This window comes from Erinaceus europaeus, chromosome 2 (genome assembly GCF_950295315.1).
Source record: "Erinaceus europaeus chromosome 2, mEriEur2.1, whole genome shotgun sequence".
Lineage (NCBI taxonomy): Eukaryota > Metazoa > Chordata > Mammalia > Eulipotyphla > Erinaceidae > Erinaceus > Erinaceus europaeus.
Genome location: NC_080163.1, coordinates 183,070,309 through 183,090,309, shown reverse-complemented (window position 1 = coordinate 183,090,309; position 20,001 = coordinate 183,070,309). Strand labels below are relative to the sequence as shown.

The 20,001-nt window shown below is 48.5% G+C and overlaps 1 protein-coding gene across 1 annotated transcript in view; it reads right to left on the bottom strand.

Moving 5' to 3' along the window:
* The window catches only part of GPI (glucose-6-phosphate isomerase), a 34,527-nt gene extending 15,264 nt beyond the window's left edge, over window positions 1-19,263 (bottom strand). Inside the window, exons 1-9 of the mRNA XM_007539482.3 lie at window positions 19,017-19,263; window positions 17,640-17,730; window positions 17,269-17,337; window positions 14,176-14,295; window positions 6,269-6,352; window positions 6,018-6,164; window positions 5,791-5,862; window positions 4,499-4,543; window positions 3,255-3,308 (exon numbers count right to left, since the gene is read on the bottom strand). Of these exons, the coding sequence (XP_007539544.1) occupies window positions 3,255-3,308; window positions 4,499-4,543; window positions 5,791-5,862; window positions 6,018-6,164; window positions 6,269-6,352; window positions 14,176-14,295; window positions 17,269-17,337; window positions 17,640-17,730; window positions 19,017-19,138 (804 nt within the window). The 5' untranslated portion in view covers window positions 19,139-19,263. The remainder of the gene's footprint in view (window positions 1-3,254; window positions 3,309-4,498; window positions 4,544-5,790; window positions 5,863-6,017; window positions 6,165-6,268; window positions 6,353-14,175; window positions 14,296-17,268; window positions 17,338-17,639; window positions 17,731-19,016) is intronic.
* Between the last annotated feature and the right edge of the window lie 738 nt (window positions 19,264-20,001).

Below are 20,001 nucleotides of genomic sequence, written 5' to 3'. Positions count from 1 at the left end.
TGTGTGTGTGTGTGTGAGAGAGAGAGAGAGAGAGAGAGAGAGACTGGACCTTAGGAGACAGACTTTCTCTCCTTCACTGTGCCTGAGCTAAACAACGGGACAGAGTTGAAGAATGTAATCGGGTCTTTTCAGCCCAACCACCTCTGCCTGTCTTTAGTTTCAGAGACAATACAAGAAAAAATAAGCTCTATCCACCTGGCTTGACCCCAGCCAGATTTAGTCAGACTAAAAACCAAGCCTGACCTCTGCAACTCAGCCTTTAACTGTTTTGAGATCCCAAAGTTAAATCTCACCTCCACAATCCTCACTGTATAGAACAAAATCTGCTTAAGTACCTGAAGTAGGCCAGAATTCACAATCCTTCCAGATAGATTCTTTCTTTCTTTCTTTCTTTCTTTCTTTCTTTCTTTCTTTCTTTCTTTCTTTCTTTCTTAACCAGAGTACATGATCAGCTCTGGTTTATGATGGTGCACGGAATTGGATCTGAAACTTCAGAGCCACAGCCAAGAGATTCTGTTTGCATAACCATTATGCTATCCCCTGCCCCCCCCCAATCTAGCTTTTTATTCTTTTTCTAGGGGACTCAGCTCTATCACACCTGCTAACACCTCACCTGAGGACATAGCTGTGACCTGAACCTCATCAAACGTTCCTAGGGCTCACCTTTCTCTGCCCATCTTTGGCTCCAATGCCCTTACCAGACCAACCTGGTTTTTACCTGCCCCTCATCTTGGCTCCTCAGGCATGCAAACACTGTCTCCCCTGCTGCTAAGGCCATAGACATAAGGAGTTCTACAGACCACTCTGGCTGATCCCACTGTCACAGTCCTAAGTTAACACAAATACTTCCTGGGTTAGTTCCACTTCCTGAGAACTTTCTGCTCACACTGACCCAGGTAAAGTCTGGAGAGAACTCCGTAGTTCCAAGCAGTGTCTCAGGGACCAATTCTCTTGCCTTTTACCTACCACAGGCCTCTTGACTACACCTTCATGACAGAGCTCCTCAGTCAACTCACAGATCTGGTCTCTCTCTGGCTCAATTCCTACTCCTTACCTTTTGTAATTATGTGTGTTCCTACCTCTCTCTAACCAAACAGATCCCAAAGGCACAAGCCATACCTTGACATGCGTCCTCAGAAACCTCTGGAACACCCTGAGCTCCACCGATCACACCTGGCTCAGGGGACTTACCTATATCTGCCTGATCTTGAATTCAGTCTTTTATTTATTTATTTATTTTAACCAGAGCACTGATAGTTCTGGGAATTGAACCTCAAACCTCAGAGCCTCAGGCATGAGTCTTTTGCAAAACCATTATGCTGTCTCACCAGCCTCTAATGCCAAATTCAAATCACCTCATCCAAGCGATCTGCCAAATGATACGCTGGTTGGAAGTGGCCAGAGAGATCCTGGTGCACCTGTCCCATACGACAGATACACAGCTCACCAAACAGAACCAGGCTTAAGGACCTACACACGAATGGCTCCTTTGGGTCTCACTGGATAAGATCCATTTCTAAATACCTTCTCTCTCTCTCCTGGAATGCACAGGGTTTTGCGTGTCTCCTCACCTGTGCCTTTACCTTTCCTGGCTTCTCACAGCTTACCTGTACCTGCCCTGACTCCTCTCGGAAAACCTCACCTGCCAAAACAAGCTCTTCAAGGTGTGCTGCCTCCGAAACCCCACGGTTTAGCACCATACCTCTGCCTCACCCCAACGTGTGGTCCGCAGCAGACCAGGCCTCACCACTTATACTTACCACTGTCAGACTGGACTCTTCTGAGCCACAGCAGTATCCCTATGTCTATCCTGACTCTTCTAGCTCACCTGATTGGTCCTGGCTCTAGAAGCTTTCCCTGTCCCTGGCTCCTGAGATGTCACTTTCTTGACTCACAATACCCACCCTTTGAAACTCAAGCAGGCCTCTCCTCCAGTCACGCAGGAATGTGCTACATCTGGTCTGGATCAGGAGGATTCCCTTGTGCCCACCAGGCCACTGAGGCCTCGCTAGTCAGTCCCAGCTCAGGTGCCTGTGGCCAACTCTCCTCTACAGGCCTTACCTACCTGTGTAAGGAAGGGCCTTACCTACAGGCCCTTCCTAAGCTACACCCCACTCATGTCTGCATGGGGAGTATTATGGGACACAGCTCTGCTCTGTGGGTTCCCTGCCCCAGCTAACAGAAGCACCCACACAACTCTGACTGCCACCTGCCTGGGTCCCAGATACTGGAGAGGAGGTGGGAGGTGCCTCTCTGACTTTTAAGTACACAACATATGACAGAAGCTCCACAGTCTCCCCCTGTCTGCCCCCATCCCCCACTGGGGTTCCTCATCTGAACCACAGGATACAAAAAGTAATCTGAGTGACTCTATTCTAATCAACTTTTCCAAGATCGAGTCTAGCTAGTCTCATTTTGGTAGGCAGTTAACTCTTTACACACAACAGATGTCTCTTCCAGAGTTCAATGCCTCCAGAACTTTCAAAAGAGAGACATCTAGGGATGCCACCAAGCTAGGGACTTCCAGTATGAAGGCCTGGAAATAGCCCCAGCAGAAGAACCCCCTTCAGGGTGCCTTCCACTGTAATATGTCAGTCATAACACAGCTACAATGTCCCCATGTCCAAGGACATAGTCCTTCTCACACCACTGCCTCCCTCAGCCAGGCTGCAAAAAAGGCCCCTGCTCAAATCAGCCTGGCAGCAGCTGAAGCAATAGCAGAGAGAAGATCCTGTGACCACCTGTCACCAGAATAGCCATCAGCTCTGCCACTAAGGCAAGGTTTGTTTGCTCTGCAACCTCCCACAGGGCCCTGCCCAACCCTGGCCTGGCACCTCCTCTCTAGCAGCAACTCCAGGTCCACTCCAAGCTGCCTCATCACCCCTTCTGCCTCACCCTGCCCCCTGGCCTTTAACAGATTGTGTGGCTGCAGTTGACAGAAAGGTCATCACTGAAAATAACTCACAACCCCAGCTTAGTGATGGGTGGTTCCCATTACCCCACAGCGGGTGCTGCAGGCAGGCAGCCAGGGGAGTGTCACCACCCTCCATGAAAGTGGAGCCCTCATCGTGACTGGGCTACTTTTGTCCCACGAGCTACAACAATAAAAAGAGCCTCCCTTTTGCCTTTCTCAAAGCCAGGCATGCAACGGCAGGAGCTCAGGAAGTGCTGATCTGACCTCATCCTTGGCTCAATGGTCATGACTTGGCAAAGGATGCAAAAGTCACCCTGTGCAGGGCAGTGCCTTTACTTACATCCCAGAACTCGAACATGTTTTGTGGGTCAATTCCAAACTCCTTCACTTTGGTCTGCAAGGGGCGTGGGGAGAGAAAGCGGAAGCCTGTGTTAGTTGGAAATGAACAGAGGCTGTCCGAGCTGTGGGAGCATTCCCCACTTTTCAAAGAGCCCCAGAGGAGATGGGGCTGTAGTAGCCCACCCCCAGAGCTGGACCAGGCCAGCTTACACCAAGCACACCACAGGCCTCACACTGAGGGGGCTGCACCCAGTGGAGAACCTGGCCCAAACACTGCTCTATGAGTCTTTTGGGGACACCAGGGAGTGATCCCTGAAGGCATCTTAGAACATTTGTTTGCCCTGGCTGGGAGGCCACCTTCTAGCCCAAGCCAGAAGCTACCCTGTCTAGCCCCTCAAATATCCCAGATGGCAACTCCACCCTAGATAGCTGTTAGGGACACCAGTACAGGACCAGTACAGGACCCTCAGGTGTTGCAGTCACCAGGGCAGGCAGGGTCAGAAGCCCCTTAACTACACCCCACAGCAGGGGACCTCCTCCTAACCAGTCTGAACTCTGCTTTCAGGAAGCAGATGGGGGCTGTGACTGGCCAGCCTGGAAAGGGTCAGCACTAGGAGAAGGGTGTGGGTGGGGAAGAGTGAGAGGACCCGGCTGTGGTTCCAGCTCTGACCAGTCCCGCAAAAAGCCCACCACAAAGTAAATGCCAAGTGCTACATGTCTGTTGCTGTTATTTCTCCTGGAGCATAGCCCTGGCTTGTGCCATAGACCCACCCTGACCCAAGTCTGTAGTCTGACTGTGAGAATTGGCAAGCGGGTGGGCCGGGTACTAATCTCTGACTCAGCAGTCACCGAACAAAAACATCACCCTTTGCTAGAGCAGAACAGCCTGGTGTGAGAAGCAGAATGTGTGCCCCACTCCCACCCAGTACATCCCACTTGGGGAGAAGCCAGGTGGCAGTGGCCAAGGGAGGCCTTGTGTGTGGAGTGCTCTGGATATCAGGCAGGCCTGGGAAATTGACAGGGTGAGGCTGATGCAGCAGAGATTCAATGTGAGGATACAGGAAAGGCAAACACCACTCACTACTTACACCCCTTGCAGGCAGCCAACCCTCCCAACTCACTGGCAGGGTTACCGCCTAGAAGCCATGCTCCGTATCTTGGCTCCTGTGTTCTGAAAGACCATGAAACGTGATGCGGTCAGCCCCTCCACCCCCGGCACCCCCTGGGAGGCCACACTGTACTCACCGTGTTGGTAGATAGGGCAACAAAGTGCTTCGCAACTGCAGAGGGCTATGAGCGAGAGAAAGACACAGAGAGCTGTGTGAGTTACAGCATGCCCATCCTGGGGGCTGCCCAGGGGCAAGGACAGGGATCCTCTATCTCCAGAAAGACCAAGGCTTCTCAAGTGTGAGGTCTTGAGTTTGATCTCTGGCATGGCATGGCATGTACCCGAATGATACTCTGGTTTGCTCTCCTCTCCTTGACAGTTGAACTAATAAATGTTAAGAAGGGTTGAGGGGCCAAGTGGTGACGCACCTGGCTGAGTGCTCATATTATAGTGCACAAGGACCCAGATTCAAGCCCCTGGTCCCCACCTGCCAGGGGGAAGCTTCACAATTGGTGAAGCAGGGCTACAGTTGTCTCCCTCCCTCTCTAGCTCCCTTCTCCATTTCTGTCTCTATCCAATAATGAATTCTTTAAAGAAAAAAAGAAAGAAAGAAAAGAAAATGAAGGGTTGGAAAAATAGCATCATGGTTATGCAAAAGGCTTTCCTGCCTGAGACTCTGAGGTCCCAGGTTCAAGCATCAGCAACCACCATAAACCAGTGCTGAGCAGTGCTGTAGCTGAAGGGGAAAGAAAAAAAAAAAAAAAAGCCAATTCAGTTCAGATTCAGAAGGTAGCATGGTGGGTAACATGTTGGATTGATTCTCCAGCATGAGGTCCAGAGCTCAATCCCCCAAACCACACATGCTAGAGGGATGCTCTGGTTTCTCTCTACCCTCTTCCTCCTCTTCTCTCTCTCATAAATAAGTTAGTCTGAAAAAGAGAAAAGGAGAGGAGGAAGAGAACTATCCTTAGCAAGCTACAGCAGGCTGTGCCACATTTGGCATGTCTGAGGCTAGGAAAGTCAAGTATCTTTTTTCGTTGACTGCACTGCCAGGCCTTGCACATGGTCGGCCCTATTAAAATGTCTCCTGGCCCAATTTTTACTTTTTTCTTCCCCCCCGAAAGAAAGGAGGGAAGAAAAATCAAAGTATCACTCCACCTCCCATAGTGCTCTCGTGGGTGCTGTCATGAAGTGTTAAGGGAAGGAACATTGGGCCCGAGACCTGGTAAGGTGTAGGCTCTACTCACTGAGCTCCCAGGGCCAAAAAGCTTTCTAAGCAGAAAAGACAGGCAGCAGAGATGCTGCCTCCTGTTAGCAACTGTGGGAGAAACAGAACTACTTAGCTAGGCATGGCCACTCAGACCCCTGGGCAGACTCACCTCTGCTTCCCAGCCCACACACATCACCCACTGCCCAGCATGGGACTCACATCCTTGGCTGACTGGAGAAACCATTCCTTGGCCGTCTCTGCATTTGTGATGGTCTCCTGGGTCGTGAAGGTCTGCAGCCAGAAGAGTAAAGCAGTGAGACTCCCACTCAGGGTCAGCCCAGGACAAAGCACAGTTCCTTCAGAGCAGCTGGGAGGGCCTGAGAGAGCCAGGATGTCCTAGCACCACCCTGCTCCCATTCCCACATGATAAGTCCCAGGGCTGATACCTTGGAGGCGATAATGAACAGGGAAGTCTCAGGGTTCAGTGCACTCAGTGTTTTGGAAATGTGGGTCCCGTCGATGTTGGAGACAAACCAGACCCGGGGGCCTCCTGAGGAGTATGGCTTAAGGGCTTCTGTTACCATGAGGGGTCCCTGTGGGAAGGCATGACATCAGGAAACAAAACTCCAGGGTCCCCAAGACAGAAGCCAAAGCTGTGGAGGGACCCCTTGCCCAGCCTGGACAGTGTTCTCCTCACCAGGTCGGAGCCGCCAATGCCAATGTTGATGACGTCCGTGATGGCCTTGCCCGAATATCCCTTCCAGTTGCCACTTCGGACATGCTGGCAGAGAGGGGAGACAGGTAAGTAGGTGCTTTCCTGAGGCATATTGTTGCTGTGGCTATGGAAATAGCTCAACCTTTAGAGCAGAAGACTCCCATGCCTGATCCCCAGCAACACATATACCAGAGTGGTGATTTACCTTCCCTCTCTCTAAGTATGAAATCCTATCTAGGGAGTCGGGTGGTAGCACAGCGGTTAAGCGTACATGGCGTGAGGCTCAAAGACCGGCATAAGGATCCCGGTTCGAGCCCCCAGCTCCTCACCTGCAGGGGAGTCGCTTCACAAACGGTGAAGCAGGTCTGCAGGTGTCTTTCTCTCTCCCTCTGTCTCTCCCTCCTCTCTCCATTTCTCTGTCCTATCTATCAACAACTACATCAATAATAACAATAACTACAACAATAAAAAAGGGCAACAAAAGGGAAAATAAACAAACAAAAAAGAGAAGTCCTATCTAATATGAATACATACATATATATATATATATATATATATATATATATATATATATATATATATATATATATGTCTTCTGGGGGGCCAGGAAGTGGCGTACCAGATTAAGCACATACTCTTGAGAAGCGCTAGAAACTGACTAAGGATCCTGGCTCAAGTCCCCAGCTCCCCACTTGCAGGGAGGCTGCTTCACAAACAGTGAGGCAGGCCTGCAGGTATCTTAATTTTCCTCTCTCCCACTCTATCTTCCCCTCATCTCAATTTCTCTCTCTCCTATCCAAAAAAAAATTTTTTTTTAATGACAGCCAGGAGCAGTGGATTCACAGTGCAGGCACAGAGCCCCAGCAATAGCTCTAGAGGGAAAAAAAATTAAATATATACATACATATGTATGTATGTATTTATTTATCTTCTGTGATCCAGGAGATAGCACAATGGCTAAAACACGTGCCAGAGTGATTCATTGGTTCTTTTTTTAAATATTTTTATTTATTATTGGATAGAGACAGAGAGAAATTGAGAGAGGAGGGGAGATAGTGAGGGAGACAGAGACACCTGCAGCCCTGCTTCACCACTCGTGAAGCTTTTCCCCTGCAGGTGGAGACCAGGGGCTTGAACATGTGTTCTTGTGCACTGTAGTGTATGCACTTAACCAGGTACACCACCACCTGGCCCCCTGGTTCTCTATCTCTTTTCTCCTCTCTCTTTCATTAATGTCTTTTAGGCCAGGCAGTGGTACACCTGGTTAAGTGCACACATTACAGTGCTCAAGGACCTGGGTTCAAGCCCCTGGACACCACTTGTAGGGGGAAAGCTTCATGAGTGGTGAAGCAAGGTTGCAGGTGTCTATTTTTCTCTCTCCCTCTCTATCACCCCCTTCCCTCTCAATTTCTGGCTGTCTATATCCAATAAATAAATAAAGATAATACAAACATTTGGAAAAAAATGAAATGTTATAAAAAACATTTTATTTGGGGGTCGGGCGGTGGCGGTGGGTTGAGCGCATGTGGCGCAAAGCGCAGGGACTGGCATGGGGATCCCGGTTCAAGCCCCCGGCCCCCCACCTGCAGGGGAGTCACTTCACAGGCGGTGGAGCAGGTCTGCAGGTGTCTATCTTTCTCTCCCCCCTGTCTTCCCCTCCTCTCTCCATTTCTCTCTGTCCTATCCAGCAACGAACGACATCAACAATGGCAATAATAATAACCACAACGAGGCTACAACAACAAGGGCAACAAAAGGGGGGAAAAATGGCCTCCAGGAGCGGTGGATTCATGGTGCAGGCACCAAGCCCAGCAATAACGGTGGAGGAAAAAAAAAATTTTTTTTACTTAAATAATTGTTTTAAAATATTTATGTCTTTAAAAAAGAAGAAGCTAGATCAGAAAGAGGCATTCAGCCTCTGCCTTGTTCTTTCATGTCACTGACTTTGAGGAAGCACATGGTGAGCAGAACTTTGTTAGTCCTAGAAGGGGCTGCTGGGGTAGCTTCAAAGAAGGATTAAAAGCATTGAAAACGGGGGCTGGGTGGTAGCACAGCAGGTTAAGTGCACATGGCGCAAAGCTCAAGGACTGGCATAAGGATCCCAGTTTGGCTCCCCAACTGCAGGAGGGTCGCTTCAGAGGCGGTAAAGCTGGTCTGCACGTGTCTATCTTTCTCTCCATCTTTCCCTCTCCATTTCGCTCTGTCCTATCCAACAACAGCAATGGCAACAATAACATTAACTACAACAACTATAACAACAACTACAACAAGGGTAACAAAATGGGAAAAATAGCCTCCAGGAGTAGTGGATCTGTAGTACAGGTACCAAGCCCCAGCAATAACCCTGGAGGCAAAAAAAAAAAAAAAAAAAAAAAAGGAGAGGAAAAGAGAATCCTTGTTATGTTAGGTAGTAACAGAACACTTAACACTGCTGCTTTCACTAATGGGAGAAAGGAAAAGATGCACCTCTTAGGGTCTGGATGAGCTGCTAGGTTTTCAGGCTATGTTATGCCTAGGGCTGGGGAGATAGTGTAGTGGTTATGCAAAAAGTCTCTCAAACCTAATGTTCCAAGGTCTCAGGTTCAATCCCCAATACCATCATAAACCAGAGCTGAGCAGTGCCTTGGTATTAAAAAAACAAATAAACAAACAATAAAAATAAAAATTGGGGGAGTCGGGCTGTAACACAGTGGGTTAAGCGCAGATGGCGCAAAGTGTAAGAACCAGCGTAAGGATCCCAGTTCGAGCCCTGGCTCCCCACCTGCAGGGGAGTCGCTTCACAGGTGGTAAAGCAGATCTGCAGGTGTCTTTCTCTCCCCCTCTCTGTCTTCCCCCATCTCTCTCCATTTCTCTCTGTCCTATCTAACAACGATGACAACAGTAATAATAACTACAACAATAAAAAACAACAAGGGCCACAAAAGGGAACAAATAAATAAATATTTTAAAAATATATCTTTAAAAAAATAAATACATAAAAATCAGGGGGTGAAGGTGGGCTTTCAAGTCTTGGTGCATGATTATAAACGAGGACCTAAATTGGGGGGGGGTGTTTGAGTAATTTGCAGAAAACAGAAATTTTCCATATGTACCAACTATTGTATTTACTGTTTACTGTAAACCAGCAATCCCAATTAAAAAAATATATATCAGCCAACAAGGGCAACAAAAGGGAATTAAATAAGTAATACATATATATATATATATCAGCATGACAAAGCATTCCAGAAACAAAGCTGCCTGCACGCCTTTATTTGATCTGATAGGGCTTCAGGATGCATGCCAATTTCGTCACCTCCCCTTTCAAATGCACAGTATACACTGAATCATACAGCAGGTCACTACAACCTTAGCTCCCGGGTTCCCCGACATCAGGTAGCAGGGACTACTGACAGTACATCAGCATGCACTGGTTAATCAAGCTCAAGCTGTTTTAGGCTTTTGCCACTGCAACCCAGGTCCTGACGCACATCCTCATTCAGTCTTGGCAAAGAGCATCACCAACGGAAGCGATGCTCACCATCAATCTGGTGCCATTTGCTAGGTTTTCTTGAGCTATAAATAAGCCTTGAGTCTGGGTCAGGTATACTCCAACAGCCAAATGGTAGAGAGAGCTTTGCTGCAAGCAGCTCCCAAGAATAGGTGTGTGTGTGTGGGGGGGGGGAGTTCACCCAAGGATTCATCTGACAAATCACTACACTCCTGGGGCACTCAGCAATACATCACAACATGTGGCTGGAAGGGTCCTTCCCCATACATGCAAACCACTATTAGGGTTGTTCCCAAGAAGCAGCAAGATAGCTCAGCTGGATAGTGTGCTTGGTTTTTATGGGCGTGACCCAGGTTTGAGTCAGCGCCCACTGCACTGAGGAAAGCTTTGCTGAGGAGTTTTTCTCAGTCTGTATTTGTCTTTCTTTCAATCTCGGGAGGGAAAAAATGTCATCCTGGAGCAGTGAAATGCCAGTGACAATAAAAAATAAATGAATAAATAAGGGAGTCGGGCGGTGGCGCAGTGGGTTAAGCGCACGTGGCTCAAAGCGCAAGGACTGGCATAAGGATCCCGGTTCGAGCCCCCGGCTCCCCACCTGCAGGGGAGTCGCAGTGAAGCAGGTCTACAGGTGTCTATCCTTCTCTCCCCTCTCTCTCTGTCTTCCCCTCCTCTCTCCATTTCTCTCTGTTCTATCCAACAACAAAGCAACGTCAACAATGGCAATAATAACCGCAATGAGGCTGCAACAACTAGGGCAACAAAAAGGGGGAAAAAAGGCCTCCAGGAGCGGTGGATTCATGGTGCAGGCATCGAGCCCAGCAATAACCCTGGAGAATAAATAAATAAATAAATAAATAAATAAATAAATAAAGGGGGCCAGGTGGTGGTGCTCCTGGTTAAGCACACACAGTACAATGCACAAGGTCCCGGGTTCAAGTCTCTGGTCCCCACCTGCAGGGGGGAAGCACGAGTAGTGAAGCAGGGCTGCAGGTGTCTCTGTATCTCCTTCCCCTCTCTATTTCTCTGTACCAAACAAATTAAAATAAATAAAATAAATTAAATCAAAATGAGAATGAGGTAGTGACATACCTAGCTAGTTAAGTGCACACATTACAGTGCACAAGGACCCAGGTTTAAGCCCCTGGTCCCCACATGAAAGGGGGAAACTTCACAAATGGGAAAGCAGTGCTGCAGGTATCTCCCTCTCTCTATCTCCCCTTTGCTCTTAATTTCTTTCTCTATCCAGTAACTAAATATAATATAAAAATAAATAACAATTAATAATAATGGTTATACAAATGACTTTTAGTCTCAAGATTCTGAGCTCCCAGTTTCTTTTTTCCTTTTTTTTTAAAAAAGGTTTTATTTATATATTAATGAGAAAGATAGGAGAGAAAGAACCACAGATCACTCTGGTACATGTGCTGCCAGGGATTAAACTCAGGACCTCATGCCTGAAAGTCCAGTGCTTTGTCTACTACACCACCTCCCAGTCACTTTCTTCTTTAAAGATTTATTTATTGTGGTCCAGGAGGCAGTGATAAAGCTTTGGACTCTCAAGCATGAGGTCCCAAGTTCAATCCCCAGCAGCACATGTGCCAGAGTGATGTCTGGTTCTTTCTCTCTCCTTCCTCATTAATAAATAAAATCTTTTTTTTTTAAAGATTTAATTTATTTATGAGAAAGACAGGAGGAGACAGAAAGAACCAGACATCATTCTGGTACATGTGCTGCAGGGGATTGGACTGAACTTGGGACCTCATTCTTAAGAGTGCAGTGCTTGGGATTTGGGCGGTAGCGCAGTGGGTAGAGCACAGGTGGCGCAAAGCACAAGGATCCCGGTTCAAGCCCCTGGCTCCCCACTGGCAGGGAAGTTACTTCACAAGCGGTGAAGCAGATCTGCAGGTGTCTGTCTTTCTCTCCCCCTCTGTCTTCCCCTCATCTCTCCATTTCTCTCTGTCCTATCCAACAACATCAATAACAATGACAATAATAACTACAATAAAACAACCAGGGCAACAAAAGGGAATAAGTAAATAAATAAATATAAATTTTTTTTTTTTAAAAAAAGAGTGCAGTGCTTTATCTACTGTGCCACCTCCTGGACCGCTCTGCTCCCAGTTCAAACTCCAACACCACCATACACCACCATAAGCTATAGCTAAACAGTGCTCTGGTTTTTTAAAAAAAAAAAAAGAGGATGGTGGGTGAAGATGGCCTGGCTTGGCCCGGATCAACAGCACTTCATGCCTGTAGCACCAAAAGTCCCAAGTTTAATCCCAGGACCACCATAAGCCAGAGCCAAATACTGCTCTGGCAAAACTAAAACAGGTAAGTAAATTAAAATTAAAAATAAAAAAGGAACATTCTGGAATCCGAAGCCTTTCTCGTGCCAGCAGTCCCTCTCACATGGCTATCCAGATCACCCTTTTCTCTTTCAGATCTAAAATTGGCTCTGAGCTAGAGCAGCCAGACTTTGACCAACTGCAGAGGAAGTCTCCTTGCTTTCCTGGGACAAGCTGATCAGGACCCAGATTATCTCTTGGAACACGCAGGATGACTTTACAGATGTGCACACGCCTACAGACACGCGCATGCTCAGACATCACCTTTGGACTCCAGGCTCAAGGATGTCTGCCAGGCTTTACAGACTACCCTGAGACAGATGTGGTGTAACCTTCAACTGGACTATGAAGGAACCACTACTTTCCTCAAACAGGAAAAGGAGGGGCTGTTTGCATACCACAGGGCCACAACTCTTACATATTCTGAAGTACAAGTACAGAAGAGTAAATTAAAAAAAAAAAAAAACAGTGGGGGGTAGATAGCATAATGGTTATGCAAAGAGATGCTCATGCCTGGGGCTTCAAGGTCCCACGTTCAGTCCCCCACCCACCATAAACCAGAGCTGAGTAGTGCTCTGGTAAAAAAGAATAAAAACAAAAACAAAAAAAAAATTTTTTGTCAAAAAAATGAAACTTTGAGAATTTTTTTCTTTTTCTTTTTTTGATCATCACTAGGACTTTACTGGTCCATCCTGACTTTTAAAACTTTATGTATTAACAAGGGCAACAAAAGGGAAAATAAATAAATATAATAATAATAATAAAAAACCTTATGTATTTATTGTTAACCATAGTACTGCTCAGCTTTAGTTAATTGTGATACTGGGGACTGAACCTGAGGGAGCTCAGAGCCTTAGGCATGGAAGTCATTTTGCATAACCACTATGCTGTCTCCCCAACCCCAGGCTGACTTTTTCACATAACAGAGAAAGAAGGAGAAAGACACCACAGCACTAAAGCTCCCTTCAGTGCAGGGGGGGTTGGGTGGCTGGCAAACCTGGGCTGGGCGCTACTCAAGTGAGCAATTCTGTTGGCTCTACTTTGCTATTTTGTAGAAAACTTTGTCTCTAGAGAGTTGTTTAGGGAATGTAGTTAAGTAGATTTTTAAATATTTATCTGGTTCGAGATTAGGCAATAAGGACTTGTGATTAAAGGAGTTAGATAAAATGAAGTCAGGGGTCAGGAGGTGGTGTACTGGATACAGTACTGAACTCAAACATGCAGGTCTGAGCCCTATCCCCACCATGTGCTAGGCTGATGCTCTGGTTCTCTTTTTCGTAAATGCATCAATAAATCTTTTTTTCTTTTCTTTTCCTTTCTTTTTTTTTTTAAATTTTTTTTAATATTTATTTTATTTATTTATTTCCTTTTATTGTCCTTGTTGTAGTTATTATTGTTGTTGTCGTTGTTGGATAGGACAGAGAGAAATGGAGAGAGGGAGGGGAAGACAGAGAGGAGGAGAGAATGATAGACACCTGCAGACCTGCTTCACGGCCTGTGAAGCGACTCACCTGCAGGTGGGGAGCCGGGGTTCGAACCGGGATCCTTATGCCAGTCTTTGTGCTTTGCGCCACCTGCGCTTAGCCCGCTGCACTATAGCCAGACTCCCTTCCTTTCTTTTATTAAAGCTAGAGACAGAGCGGCAGAGAAAGCGAAAGAGAGACCACAACACCAAAGCTTCCTTCAATGTGGTGGGGGTCAGGCTTGAACCTGCGTCCTGAATATGGCAACGTAGTACACTATCCAAGTGAGTTATTCTCCCATTTTGTATGTATCTTAGAGAGAGAGAAAAAGGTGAAATTTCTCTCCCTCACTTCTCTTTTTAGACTTTCAACTTGAGCCCATGCTCAGGAAGAAAGTGGTCCCTTAGGTCCCTTGGGGCAGGGGCAAGGGACAGTCCTGTCTTAGCAAAAGACCCCAGGGCCAGTGATTACACAGACCTCTACTCACCTCAGGCTGCAGCAGGCTTGAGTTCTACTTGGGAGCTGATGAGGATAAGGTTCCCCAGATACTCAAATACAAACCCACAGCCAAGGGAAAGTCCAGTTGCTCACCTGGCAGAAAGTCTTCATTTTCTCCAGGACCCGGTTAACTTCCGGCATCACATCCTTGCCGTCCACTAGAATGGGGCTGTTTGACCGGTTCCGAAGGGCCACGTGCAGCACTGCCCGGTCCTAAGGATGAAGCAAAAGTGTGAGGACCCCTACCCCAGGGCAACCACACACCCAGAGGGGAGAACCTCTAGCCACAGGACACACAGGCCCAGTGATTGCTGTTGGAAGTCATACTGTGACCCTACTGTGTGCTACGGAAACCGGGTGTGACTCTAGGATTGGGGAGAAAGGCACCTGCTGTTCCCTTCCACAGTACAGTACAGTGGGCTGGAACAAGCCTGGGACAGGCCTGAAGACCCGAGTGTGAGAGCCAAGTTCAGGTCAGATGTGCCATCAATGGCTTCATAGGACCAGGGCTCACTAAGCCTAGAGGAGAATCATCCTGCAAGGCCTGCAGTGGTGCACCTGGTTAAGCACATATAGTACTAACTGCAAGGACCCAGCGAGGTTCCAGGTTTGCGCTCCCAGCTCCCCACCTGGGGAGGGGGGAACACTTCACAAGCTGCAATGCAGGCCTGAAGATGTCTCTCTCTCTCTCTCTTAAAGATTTTATTTATTTATTAATGAGGAAGATAGGAGGAAACAGAAAGAACCAGACATCACTCTGGCACATGTGCTGCTGGGGATCGAACTCAGGACCTCATGCTTGAAGAGTCCAAAGCTTTATCACTGCACCACCTCCTGGACCACTTTTTTTTTTAATGTTCTTAATTTTTTATTTTATTTTTTATTGGATAGAGACAGAAAAATTGAGAGGGAGAGAGGGAAAAAGACAGACACCTACAGCCCTGCTTTTTACTACTCATGAAGACTGCCCCCTGCAGATGGGGCACAGAGGTTGAACCTGGGTCCTTGAACACTGTAATGTGTGAGCTTAACCAGGTGCGCTACCGTCTGTCTGGCCCCCTCTCCCTCTTTCTCTATCTCTCCTCCTCCCTTCTCAATTGCTGTTCTATCCAATAAAAATGGGAAAAATGGCCACCAGGAGCAGCCCCAGCAATAACCCTGTAGGCAAAAACAAACAAAAAACATCTTCCTGAAGACCCTCTTGCTCCAATCCAGGAAGAAGCTTAGTAAATGGAAGACTTCATGTCATCCTGCTCTTGCTCTACGGGGCCCAGCCCTACCCACATCTTCCCTAGCAAATGCACCCTCCAGGAAGCCCTCCTCGACTGCAACCTCCATCAGCTTCTCCAGCCAGCAGAGCAAAACAGGTGTAAGTTTGAATCTCAACTCTGTCTCTCACATATGATACCTTGGGTAAGTGGCTTGACCACTGTGCCTCATGTTCCTATTGTGTAAAAGGAGAATGAGAACATCTGTGAGGACAAGCTTTAGCACTCAGTGCTTAACTATGACTCCAGGTTTCCACAGTAATGCAGGAATGGGGGCCCCAAGCTCTGGTTCTTACTGACTCAGACTACCAAGGAGGTATCTTCTGACTTAAGAGAAATTTTTTAGTAGCCTAGGAAATGGTACAGTGACTAAAGTATTAATCTCTCAGACGTGAGGTCCTAAATTCAATCCCTAGGATTGAATGTGTCAGTATGATGCTCTGGTTCTATCTTTCACTCACTGAAAGAAAAAGTTGACGGCCAGGTGGTTGTGCACCCGGTTTTGCACACATCGTACTATGCGCAAAAGGTACCAGGTTCAAGTCCTCCCTCCTGCAGCGGGGGACGCTTTACAGGCGGTGAAGCTAGTCTGCAGGTTATCTTATCTTTCTCTTTCTTTATCTCCTCCTCTTCCCTCAACTTCTCTCTGTCCTATCCAATAAAATGAGGGTGAGTGGAAGGCTACTCAGAATTGTGGCTTCATAGTGTTAGCACTGAGCCCCAGCAATAACCCTGAAGGGAAAAAAAAATTGAGAGAGAGGGTGGGTGGCGGGTGGTGGTGCACTTGGTTGAGCACACATATTACAATGTGCAAGGACCTGGGTTTGAGCCCCTGGTCCCTACCTACAGAGATGAAAGCTTTGCAAGTGGTGAAGCAGTGTTGCAGGTGTGTGTCTGTCTCTCTACTTCCCTCTTCCCTCTCGATTTCTGGCTGCTTCTATCCAATAAATAAATAATATTTTAAAAACTTAAAAAAAATAAATAAGTGGTCTGGGAGGTGGCACAGTGGTAAAGCTTTGGACTCTCAATCATGAGGTCTCGAGTTTGATCCCTGGCAGCACATGTGCCAGAGTGATGTCTGGTTCTTTCTCCTCCTATCTTTCTCATATAAATAAAATCTTTAAAATAATAATAAGAAGAAAGAAAATAGAAGAAAAGGAGAGGGCGGGCAATGGCACATATAATTATTACCAAGTACCAGAAGTTGGGCAGTAGCGCAGCAGGTTAAGCACACGTGGCGCGAAGCACAGGGACCCGGGTAAGGATCCCAGTTCAAAGCCCCGGCTCCCCACCTGTATGGGTGAAGTAGGTTTGCAGGTGTCTTTCTCTCCCCTTCTCTGTCTTCCCCTTCTCTCTCAATTTCTCTCTGTCCTACCCAACAACAACATCAATAATAACTACAACAAAAACAATGGCAACAAAAGGGAAAATAAATAAATAAAAAATAATGAAATAAAAAAATAATAAATTACCAAGCACAAGGACCTGGGTTTGAGGCCCTGCTCTCTACCTACATGGGGGTCTACCTCATAAGCAGTGAAGCAGATCTGCAGGTTTCTATCTTTCTCTCTAGCTCCCCATCTCTCAATTTCTCTGTCCTAATAAAAAAAAAAGTCTCCTTTGCACCAATAAGGCTTACAACTGGGATCTACCAGGCTTTTCTGAACATGCCACAAGAAGCCCTCTCTCCCTGTATGCTTGACATGAGCTCTCTGGATGTACATGGAAACTGTTCCAGGCAAGCCAGATGTAGACTACCAGTTCAGGGGAAGACACACCCCTCATTAAGCAAAAGCATTGCCTCACAGAAAGGGTGAAGACACCACCCGGTGCTGCTAACTGTCTGATGAACCCCAAAGAGAAGGAAGAGGCCCCCGAGGGTCTGTGGAGTCTAATGTCATGCTCTAGTCCCACTTACCTCAGTGAAGTTGATCTTCTGGCCACTGAACATGCGATCCCGGGCAGCCTCCACTCCCCTGGCCTTGGCCTGGGAAGAGAAAACCCAAATCACACTGGCCACCAAGAAAGAGTTCAGATCCTCAAGCTGAAAGCTTGGTGAGGCTCCCAGTGGGGTTGGCAGAGAGCTGTTGCCTGTTACCCTTCCCCACTGGGAGATCAGGCACTACCACCACCACCACCCCACCCCTGAGGTGCTGCCCAGAGCCTTGTATCAGCGCAGGGGCAGTTACTGAAAACTGAGAAAAGCTAGTAAGGCTGCCTAGGGGGCTTCTCTGGAGCCCAGCTCACTTGCATTGTGAGTCACCCAAGCTTCCCAAAGCAGGACTTTACCAGCTCCACCAGCATCTGCATCACATTGTCTGTCACAAGGTTCTTGGAGTAATCCACCAGAATGTGCCCATGGTTGGTGTTGAGATTCAAGCTGCAGAGAGAGGGCAGAGGCTGTTGACCACACCCATAGTCTCCTACACCTGCTCCCTGAGCACAGCAGTCTAACTGAATGAACATGCTACAATGTGCAAGGACCCAGCTTCACATCTTCAGTCCCACTTGCAGTGGGGAAGCTTCCCCAGCGATGGCTTCCCCAGCGATGAGGTAGTGCTGCAGGTGTCTGTTTCTCTTCCTACCCCCCACTCCCTTCTCGACTTCTGTCTCTATCCAATAAATAAATACTGTAAAATAAAATTTAAAAAGTTCCTTCCATGGGTTGGGGAAGTAGCATAACCACCATGCAAAAGACTTGTGCCTGAGGCTTTGAGGTCCTAGGCTCAACCCCTAATAACACCATTAGCCAGAACTAAGCAGGGCTTTGGGAGGGCGGGGAAGGGGGGAGGAAAGGGGAGAAGGGGGGAAGGATGCTTCCAGAAAAACCATCCTCCCTGAGCCACACCCCTAGTGGGCCTCTGCTGCCCAGCAGTGGTGGCGCCTGTCACCTGCCCGCCCACCAGGCCGACAGCAACAGCGACCACAGCAGCAGAGAAAAAAGGGGCCATCTTTGCAGACCCTGATGGGGAGGCTTTTTTTTTTCTCTGCAAAACCTGAACTGGAGGAGATGGGGAAGTCGGGGAGACAGAAGGATGGGCACACTACCCCCAGGGCGTGCCCTCAACCCCCAGGGCTTCCATTTGGCCATTCACTTGATTCGATTCTTCGAGGAAGGCCCCAGAGGGCAGGGGTGCCTCCACAGGGCACTTCCGGTGGGGAGCCCCAGACCTCCCCTTCCCAACACCCCTGACCTGAACCAGTGCCCAGGGCAGGTTCACCCTGTTTCCGCCCCTTAGGATTTCCTTAGACAGACAAGATAGACTCCTTTCTGTTTTCTGCTCATTCACAGGTCTCCGGACTGAGCTTCCACCGCACCTCCCGGCCCCCTACCATGGCCCAAGCCCGAGGGGACCCCCAGATCAGGGGGTAGGAGATGGGGGGAGGGGGGAGGAGGAGTGGGAAGCGAGGTCTCTAAGCGGGAGAAGCCAGGGGCGTCCCCCCACACCTGTGACTAAGCAACCTCCACCCGCGAACCCCGAAAACCACCTCAAGGAGGCGTCAAGGGCAAAGTGCGGCCCGGGCGCGGGCCCTGACCCGCATCCGGGACTTCCTCCTGGGCCCGGCCCCGCACCCCCGCACCCCGCGCGGCCCCGCGCGGCCCCGCACCCCAGCACCCCGCGCGCCCCCGCCCCAGCCGGGCACGTCCGGGAGTCGCCTCCGCACCTGAAGCGGTTGAAACGTTCCTTGTCCCCGTCGAAAAGGCTGCGCAGGTTGAGCTCAGAGACGTGCCCACGGTGCCATTCCTGCAGGTTCTGGAACTGCGGGCTCCGGGTGAGCGCGGCCATGGCGAGACTGGTTGGGCGCACGGACTGGATCGTGAAAGGAGGAAGGGGCAGGCGGCGCGCTGCGAGCAAGCCAGGTCGGGGGCGCGCAGCGGCTTTTATGGCGCAGGAGCCCGCCAGACTCCGCCCCACCTATGCCACGCCCACCTCTGACCACGCCCCCCGGCCCACAGGCAGCGCCCAGAAGCGACCTTGTGAGTGCCCGCTGCTCTGGCTCATTTCTCTCTGAAGCCGAACGACCACTTGTGTGACTGTTCTGCAGGCCTCTGCATGGAGGCGATTGGGGCCCAGAGGTCCTCATGTCTGTTCTCTGCTTCATCCATTGGTTCAAGCATTCATTTATTTAACATAATTTCTTCTTCCAGCATCTGCCATGTTGCAAGGAATATGCCAGGTAGTGCGAAAACAGCGTAAATGGCAAAAAAAGTAAAATGTATGGTGTACCAGATGCTCTTGTTTTTGAGAGAAGGAAAGCTGGAAAAGATACTGGGAATAGGGGATGCAATTTTGAGCAGAGTGGAGGTGAGGACATGAAGGGGCCAGGCAGTGGTGCACAAGGACCCAGGCCAGGATCAGGGTTTGGGCCCCACCTGCAGGGGGGACTCTTCACAAGTGCCAAAACAAGTCTGCAGTTGTCTTTTTTTCTGTCTACCTCCTTATCCTCTCTCAATATCTGTCTTATCCAATAAAATGGAAAAAATGGCTGCTAGGAGCAGTGGATTTGTAGTGCCTGCACTGAGCCCCAGCAATAACCTAGGAGGCAATAAATAAATAAAGGTGAGGAAGTGAGCCAGTTGACTAAGGGTAAAATAATTGTCCCTGCAATGAGATGATCAGCTGAAAAATTCCTGAGATAAGCCTGCTTA